Here is a 9,161-nt window from a genome sequence, read left to right as displayed (position 1 = left end):
GATGGGCTGGGCTGGTTTCAACACATTTTTTTTTGTTCTTTGTTTTTTTTTTTTAATTTAAAAATTCATATTTGGGGTGGGGTGTGTAGTATTTGGATTAGGTGGGTGTGTAATGAGAAATTTTGGTGAAATTAATGAGGTTGGAGTATTTTGGTAATGGGAGGGGTGTGTAAAAGAGAAATTTTAAATTTTAGAAGATAGTAGGAGGTGTGTAAGAGAAAAATGTGTGCAAAAAGAAAAAAAAAAAGGTGTGCAAATAGCAGCTCTCGGTTTGAGACTTTGGGCAATTATAAAGAAAAAAAATGGTTTGGAGTTTCTTTTAATTGTTTTTAAACCCTAAACTAGTAAACTATAATATATTTTTATATAAAAAATAATTTAAAATACTGGCCTAAACTCTAATATCATATACCATATCCTAAACAATATAGAATATAGATTATACAATACATATGGTTTAATGTATAGATTATATATTATAAATAATATACTAATTTTATTTAATAGTATTTTTGTCTCCAATGTGCATTATATTCATCTTATATCACATAAAACCTACTATATAATTTGGTTTCTTCAATTTTTTTTATCAATTTAATAGATAATATGTTAAATAAACATATGGTAAAGTTTCATTCAAAATTTCCGTATTTTAATAATAATTTTCATCATTTCCATCTAATTTTTGTCGAAATTTAAAAATTTTCGAAATTTTTGTCGAAATTTCCTTGAAACCCGAAATTTTATTCCGTGGATATCCATATCTCATTTGCAAAGCAATGAAAATTCTCTCATTTATCACAATTTCTTTTCTTTGTTTTCTTTTGGATTTTGTTTAAGGATTTGGATCCTCTCATTTTACTTTCTCATCCTCTTTTTCTCACATTTTCTTGCTCACTCCTCAAATCTAATCTATCCAATCTTATTTAAACCTTTAAGTTTTTTGTTTTTGGATTATGTTTAAGGATTTGGACCCTTTCATTTTTCTTTATTATGAATATGTAACGAACATGATCTACTATTACAAATAATAAATAAGTTAGGATAATATTAAATATGAATATTTTGATACTATAAAGTTTATAAACTTGTTTAACTACTAGTATTAATTATACGAAGAAATTTACAATTTTTTCATTTTTATTTAATATTTACCCTAAACAGTAAAACCCTTTTGTACCAAAAAAAAAAAAAACACTAAAACCCTTTTGTACCAAAAAAAAAACACTAAAAACCCTGAACTGGTTGCTCACTTCCTCAGCCGTGCCTCTCTCTCTCTTTCTCTTCTTCCTTTCTCTCCAATCTCTCCCTCTCTCTGCGATCTCCCTCTCTGGTCGCCGTTCGCCGTTTGCCGTTTTCTCTCGTCGTTCGGCTGCGGTTGGCGATCTTCCAAAACCGACGTAGGCGGTTTGGTGGTTGGTCTTGCTTGCACGGTTCGGTTTCGGGAGATGGGGAAGGCAAAGAAAGGCCCTAAATTCGCGGTCATGAAGAAGGTGGTCACCTCCAAAGCAATTAAAAAGTAAGCTTTTTCTATAACTTCTCACTGCTTTGCACAGAACTTCATTACCTATTTTTATTTAATAATTTTTGTGTTTCATGTTTTAAATTCAGCTACAAACAGGAGGTCTTGAACCCAAACAAGAAAGACCTCACCAAAGAGAAGCTACCACGAAATGTGTAATGGGTTTTTCTTTTTAAAAGTTTATTTCAATTTGTTGCTTTTTGTTTAGCGGATTACATAATTCTTTTTTCTTTTTTTTTTTTAATTTAGGCCAAATGTTAATCCGGCTCTTTTCTTTACACACAACACTGCGTTGGGACCTCCTTACCGTGTTTTGGTTGATACCAACTTCATCAATTTCTCTATCCAGAATAAAGTGAGTGTTCAGTACTAATTTTTGTCATTATACATGGTAGTCCTCTGTATTTATGGTTGAAAACTCTTTATATATGGTGTGTGTGTTTTGGTTTTTTGACTCGTTTTGTTATTTTTGATGAGCTAAAGCTATACATTGTTTAGGAATTCTGTATTGGGCATTTGTGATTATTTGTTTACTTTGATTTTCTGTAGTTGGATTTGGAGAAGGGAATGATGGACTGCCTATACGCGAAGTGTGAGTCTTTAATCACTTGCTTATTCACTTTAAGAAGTATTTAGTATTTCTGGGGAACAATCAGCAGTGGTTTTGAATGTTATGTTCCGTTAGTGAGTTGAAAGTTTCTCTTTTATTTTATTGAATAACGATTTTTCTATCGTTTGAATTTTTAGGCACTCCTTGTATCACAGATTGTGTTATAGCAGAGCTTGAGAAGTTAGGTCCGAAATATCGTGTGGCTCTGAGGTATTTTCCCATGTTTTGTACTAATTGTATTTCGTGACTAAAAGGTTTGAAATAGTTCCATGTGTGTGGGTATGACTTGTACTACTACTTCTCTTGGTTGCCCTGTCCATTAGGATTTTACTGTTTCTATTATATATTTCGTTCTTTTGATTATGCTAAGCTTCTAAAGCAACTGTTATATAGCTCAAGTTTCACTCATATAGTATAGATCATTTATTTTTTTCAAGTGACAAAAAGATTGCTTTACTAATAAATAATTGACTTGTATTTTGATTTTGATTTGACAGGATTGCCAAGGATCCTCGTTTTGAGAGAATACCATGTACTCATAAAGGAACCTATGCGGATGACTGTCTCGTTGAGAGAGTTACGCAGGTATGAATTATGCTCAGTAACTGCACACTTTCCCTGTTTGCCTTTTGAACTCTTTAAGATATAATAATGTGAACATTTCCAAATTTTGAAATTTTCTTACTCAAAATGCCATCAAGTTCTGGTCAATTTTAGTAGGGGAAGGGAGTTGGGAGATTGAGGTAGAGAGTCTTCATAGGTTACCTTCTTTTAACGTACAATAAACTTTTCTATATGTAGTGTAATCATTTTTTTCTATCCAGTAAGTTGCTGCCTAAAATAGACTGGCAGAAGTGTGCTTGATTTTCCCTACCAAGTGGCTGTAGCTGAACCTTCTGCATTTGAGATGCACAAGATTCTGCTTATGTTGCAGATATCCTGTTCTTTTTGCACATACAACAAGCTCTCAGTATGTTCCAATTAAGTACAAAAGATTTTAAGGTTGGCAAAAGCAGCATAACATTGTGTCCAACTCTTTTAGAAGGCATAATTATGGTGTTGTTTTATAACTATACAACTGTAAACCTTAAATTCATAAGGTAGTTATGTTGCTACAGAGCCTACAGTATGTCTGAATGTGTTGCTACAGAGCCTTCAGTATGTCTGAACGGTCACAGGTTTCATTTACATTTTTTTATGTAGATGTTCACTGTCACTTAAACAAGTTACTGCATGTAATGTTTAGACATGGGATGGAAAATCTCTTCAGCAACAAATAATTGACTTTGAAACAATAAATGCATCTTCTCTCCTGAAGCTGTTTATCGTATAGAGTGGATGTGCTGCATTATCCTGTTTGTTTTGCATATTCTGTCTTGCTGTTAACATACCAGCGAATTTACTGGCCAGAGTGTGGCCTTTTAGGGATTTTTGTTGCAGCCTATCAGACTTCTCTGGTGCATTTAACTGACATTGAATTTTTTTTTTTTTTGGGAACAGCATAAATGCTTCATTGTTGCTACATGTGATCGAGATTTGAAACGAAGGATCCGAAGGGTAGTATAGTTAGTTCATAGCAGTACAGAACCATGTTATGTTGCATTAAGATCTTAGCGTGTAACTTTGCTAGTGTAAATGCAGGTCCCTGGTGTGCCAATCATGTACATCACTAAACACAGGTATTCAATTGAGCGGTTGCCTGAAGCAACAGTTGGCGGAGGTAAGCTAAATAGCTATTTTTAATTGGGAATTGCTGATGTATTGTAAGGTTTTTAACCAGATTGATTTATTTGTAAAGTTTTTTATGTTGTCACTAAGGTGCTTTTAAAACAAACACAAGATGGTTAAGGGTTTTTTTTTTTTTTTTTTTTACTTTTTGTTTAAATGAATAGGAAGGTGGTAAGACAACTTGTGAGATTTTAGTTTGATGGGATGGCTCTTAATTCGGGGTCTTAAAAATCTGATTTACTTGAAACTAAGACACTTGTGTATATATTGTGTTTTGGTGCAGCTCCAAGAATTTGATGATGGGGATGTGATCTTTCTGAAGTAAGGACTGGTTCTACTACCCTGTGTGATTCACATCATATGCTCAGAGCAGCAACAAAAACCTCATCTATGGTCTTGATAGCGAACTACCCTTTTGGGGTTGGGTGAATTTCTTTTATAGGAACTTCTAGGACCTTTTTTTTCCTACTGTCAGAAGAGAATACATGGAACTATGGAAGTGTACGTGTAGCAATAGTAGAATTATAAATTTGCTTGTGTAACTCTGCTAACTTTAGTATGAATGGTTTTAATTTTGTTGGAATAGCATATAAGTTGGAGGTGTTGTCAAATGCAAGTGTACTGTGTAGCTTTTATTTTTGGGAGCAGTCGCTTTCATTTTTCTTCATTTGGCCCAAAGGGAATACAAAAACAGAGCACTCATAACCCACGAATCATGACACATAATAATTATGTATTCTGGACTGTGGAGTGGGTACTTTAGGTCGTTTAAGTTCAGGGAAAAGGAACTATGTTGATATCTTTGAGCTATCCTGCTTTTGAAGCCATTAATGGAACTTTATATGCGAGATAGTTTTATTATGAGTAAATTACAATTTAGTACTTTAACTTTACATGTTGTTTCAACTTAGTATCTCAATTTTGAAAACTTGCAAAAAAGTACCAAATAAACTATTATCTGTTAATGTGGTAGGGGTATTTTTGTATTTTTATCCACATTTAAAAAATAATAATATTTTTAAAACTTTTAAATAAAAAACTTACCTAAAATAATTTCTTAAAATAATTAAAATAAAAAGAAATTTTTTTCCCCTTTCCCCTTCCCAGCCATGCCCCACGCAGCCCATCCTCATTCCCAGCCCTGTCCCCCCACCCCACCCCACCCAGCCTCTAACACCCAATCTCAGCCCCGCCCCCCTCCTTTCCCCTCCCCTTCTCTCCCCTCCCCTCCCCTCCCAGCCCGCACCCATCCCTTCCCCTCCCCTCCCCAGCCCACCCCCACCCCCACCCCCACCCCTCCCCTATCCTTGCCCGACCCACCCCCTACCCAGCCCCTCCCTCCTAGACCCATTCCCAACGCAGATCGCCCCTACCCCCACCTCCACCTCCGGCGACACTGCCCAAGGCCGACTTCCCATGCCACTCTCTGCCTTGCGTCCCTCCCCCTCACCTAGCCTCGCCCCACCTCCCTCAGCCCCGACAGCCCGCCCCCACCCATCCTTCCCCCTCTCCCCCCCTGTTGCACCCCCTCCCTCTCTCCCCCCAACCCAACCCAACCCGTCCCCGACCCACCCCCTTCACCCCCTTACCCAACCCCGATCCTCCCTGCCATCTCCCCTCAAAATTTGTTTTAATTTTTTTTATTCAAAAGTTTTTTAAAATATTATTATTTTTAAATGTAGGAAAAAGACAAAAATATATCTCTGCCACGTCAGCATATAACGGTTTATTTGACAGAAAACTAACGAAGGTACTATTTTGACACAAAATGAAAGTTAAGGTACTTTTTTTGTAAGTTTTCAAAATTGGGATACTAAATTGAAACAACATATAAAGTTGAATTACTAAATTGTAATTTGCTCTTTTATCATTAATAGAGGGGAAGATGTCATTGCAGAGCAGGGAATAAACACACTCAAGAGATAAAGCTTTGCAAGCATTTATTACTCAGAAGTAAAATTATACCGACAGGCATTTGCTGCTTTTCAAAGCCTAGAAATTTTGGGTACTGTGAATTCCATGGATGAGAGGTCAACATAGAATGACTCCACAAGATTGTAATGAAAATGGCTTGTTGAAGAATACACAAACACACACATGTAGTTTGTTGATACTTGTTGTGAAAGGTCAGTCTCCCTATCACTGCATAGCTTTTTACCCTGCATCATTCATCCTTATAGGAGCTTGTTTTGTAGTTTTTTCAGTTCATAGCAGTCTTTAAAGAAGGGTTTTGGTCCTTTGCTCAGGCATTATAGAACAAAGAAGGGTGTTGATGCTCAAAAATGGTAGAGCAGTCAACGTCGAGTCGAACCACGTAGGCCCGTTGACCCACCACTGAGTGGATGACACGTCGAAGTGGGGTAGGAACGGGTAGCTGGGTCCGACTGGTGAGTAATGAGAGAGAATGATATCCAAAGCACCCTGCACAGGTACACAAAAGTGAGCGGGAAGGGCACCGGTGTGGTGCCGGCCAAAGCTCCTCCGACGCTCAAGTCAGTGTTCAGAGAGATCTGAGAGCAGAGTGAGTGAATAGTATAATAATGATTTCAGTTGTCCTTTTGTGACAAGAAGGTACCTCTTTTATAGTACCTTTGGAAGAGTGTCAACCAATCCGGTGATGACACGTGTCCCTTGTGATGACTTGCACTGTAGGAGCGCCACGTGTCACCGGTCTCGAGGATCCGAGTGAGTTGACACGGGTCGGGGCCTAGGAGGCTGGAGCTTAGGAGGCCGGAGCCTATGGGGCCGGAGCCTATGGGGCCGGAGCTTAGGAGGCCGGAGCCTATGGGACCGGAGCCTAGAAGGTCAAGGCCTAGGAGGCCGGAGCCTAGCGGGGGCGTAGCTTTTAGGTCTAGGCCCAAACGACATGATGTTAAGCCTTGTGTGACTTGTCGTTATGCCCAGATGATTAATCATACGAACAGAAGTCCCCCAAGTTTCCGAGCAAAAGATACTTCTTGGTTGGGAACTTTGTACACAAAAGAGTCCGAGCAGAACGACAAGTAACCACACACTTGTTCCTGCTTAAGCTACTGTCTAGAAGTCCCCCAAGTTCCTGAGCAAGAAAGCTGTACTGTAGGAAAGCTTGGGGGGTTACACATGAAAGATCCCTTTTTTTTTTTTTTTTTTTTTTTTTGAGTTTCTGATCACCCTGTATTCCGAGCAGTAGACGCTTCGTGTAATCCCAGTGAACCTCGTCCGATTTTAATGGTGGGATGTCGCCCTTTGTAAATGAGAATCTGTATTCCGAGCAGTAGACGCTTCGTGTAATCCCAGTGAATCTCGTCCGATTTTAATGGTGGGATGTCGCCCTTTGTAAATGAGGATCTTGAATTAAATGGTAGAGCTCAAATATAAGGATTCCGCACCCACATCTTCCTCTTTTTTTTTTGTGACCATTGGAGGAGAGAGAGAGCTGCCCCTCCCTTTTTTTTTTTTTTTTTTTTAAGGATAACCAAATACAGCTGCCTCCCTTTTTTGTTTAGATAACCAAATATAGGCTCGGCTGTTGTGGAAGAGTAGTGCAGAGAAGGGGTCGGCTCGGGTGGGTGGGGGTAGTGCTCGGGTGCACGGGTGCACGGGTGCTCGGGTGCACGGGTGCATGGGTGCTCGGGTGCGCGGCTGCTCGGGTGCACGGGTGCACGGGTGCACGGGTGCGCGGCTGCTCGGGCAGGAGGTGGTACAAGTGGATATGAGCCTTGCTGAGCACTGGGTAGGCCACACGCCTTCATTCTTGGACTTTGTAATTTATTGGGTGTTGTTGTGTTTTTGGCCAGGTACATAGGAAACAAGATTAGTGGGTCGGAACCCGTCTGAGCTGTTGAAGCCGCGGAATACTGGTAAGGATTGGGTTGTCATTGCTCTTCCCTTTGAATTGATATTGTGAATATTGGCTTTGATAAATGGTTGGTGGTTGAGCATGTGAAAAGTGATAGAGTGAATGTTGTAAATTTGGGGGTGGAAGAGCACATATGAGGGGTGGGAAACCAGTAGCGATCTTGATATGTCCATGGTGTTGTCTTGGTATTCCGAGTACTTCCCATCTTGATTTTTGTTGTTTTTTTTTTTTTGATGGGCAGGTGTGCGGGGCGGAAGCCTGGGTTCGGGCCGGGGCTGGTGGTGCACTAGGCGGAAGCTCGGAGAGAGCTGGCGTCAGGGGCGCGGAAACCTGGGTGGGTGCGTGGCGAGGAAGCCTGAGTGGGTGCGCGGGGCGGAAGCCTGGGCTCGGGCCGGGGCTGGCGGTGTACGGGGCGAAAGCTCGGAGGAAGCTGGTGTCAGCAGCGCGGAAGCCTGGGTGGGTGCGCGGCGCGGAAGCCTGGGTGGTGAGCAGGGCGGAAGCCTGGGCTCGAGCCGGGGCAGGAAGCCTAATCAATGCATTGCAGGCCGAGCTACTGCAGGCCAGGAAGGAGGCAGACCAGGCTAGGCAAGAGTTGGAGCAGTGCGAGGAGGAGCTGAGCCAAGCCAAGCAGGTGGTCTGTTAGGGGCTGGCAGTAATGATGGACATGCCAATGTTCCAGAGGGAGGTACCCAGGGGGAAGAGCCCGAGGATGGAGCATCCACAGGTGGGGAGCATGACATGGGAGAGGATCCCAAATAAATGTTTGAAGCAAACATGGCCCGGGGGCAGGGGTGGGCGGACCATCGCCCTATTTTTGTTTGAGTTATATGGCGGGTCGGATGTAGCCCGTACCAAATTACAAACTCTTTTGATTATTCCCTTTGTACTTTATGATATTTGGATGATTTGGAGGGTGTCCAACCCGTTATGGGGTAGGATGCCCTTCTTTTGAATACATGGTATTGCAGAATGTTATCGAATGCATGGTACTTAGTTTCCCTTGGATGCATGAAATTGATTTTTCTCTGAATGCATGGTACTTAGTTTCCCTTGAATGCATGAGATTGATTTTCCCTTGAATGCATGGTACTTAAGTTCCCTTGAATGCATGTGCCACAGCTGCGCCCTGAATGCATGGTACTTAGCTTCCCTTGAATGCATGGGCGGATATGGGCAGGGTCGGATGTCTGATGGCCCGGGGGTCCATACAGCCAATTAAGACTTTGAGAAAAAATGAAGAAAAAAGTGTCCGTGGTAGGACTTCCGTGAATGCATGGTACTTAGTTTCCCTTGAATGCATTTGCCATAGCCGCGCCCTGAATGCATGGTACTTGGCTTCCCTTGAATGCATGGGGCGGGTATGGGTAGGGTCGGATGTCTGATGGCCCGGGGGTCTATACAGCCAATTAAGACTTTGATTAAAAATGAAGAAAAAAGTGTCCGTGGTAGGACTTCCGTGAATG

The 9,161-nt window shown here is 41.0% G+C and overlaps 1 protein-coding gene across 1 annotated transcript; it reads left to right on the top strand.

Moving 5' to 3' along the window:
* Positions 1–1,250: 1,250 nt before the first annotated feature.
* On the top strand, positions 1,251–4,471 carry LOC147277365 (uncharacterized). The gene is made up of 9 exons (XM_086254495.1): positions 1,251–1,519; positions 1,612–1,677; positions 1,772–1,877; positions 2,072–2,114; positions 2,270–2,342; positions 2,630–2,717; positions 3,633–3,689; positions 3,774–3,852; positions 4,144–4,471. The coding sequence occupies exons 1-9, from the start codon at positions 1,449–1,451 to the stop codon at positions 4,155–4,157; spliced, it is 597 nt and encodes a 198-aa protein (XP_086110621.1). The 5' UTR covers positions 1,251–1,448; the 3' UTR covers positions 4,158–4,471.
* Positions 4,472–9,161: the final 4,690 nt, after the last annotated feature.

Source organism: Dryas octopetala, chromosome 8, assembly GCF_963921425.1.
Source record: "Dryas octopetala chromosome 8, drDryOcto1.1, whole genome shotgun sequence".
NCBI classification, from domain to species: Eukaryota; Viridiplantae; Streptophyta; class Magnoliopsida; order Rosales; family Rosaceae; genus Dryas; species Dryas octopetala.
Note: the sequence above shows the minus strand (reverse complement) of the source record. Positions and strands in the feature narration are given on the sequence as shown.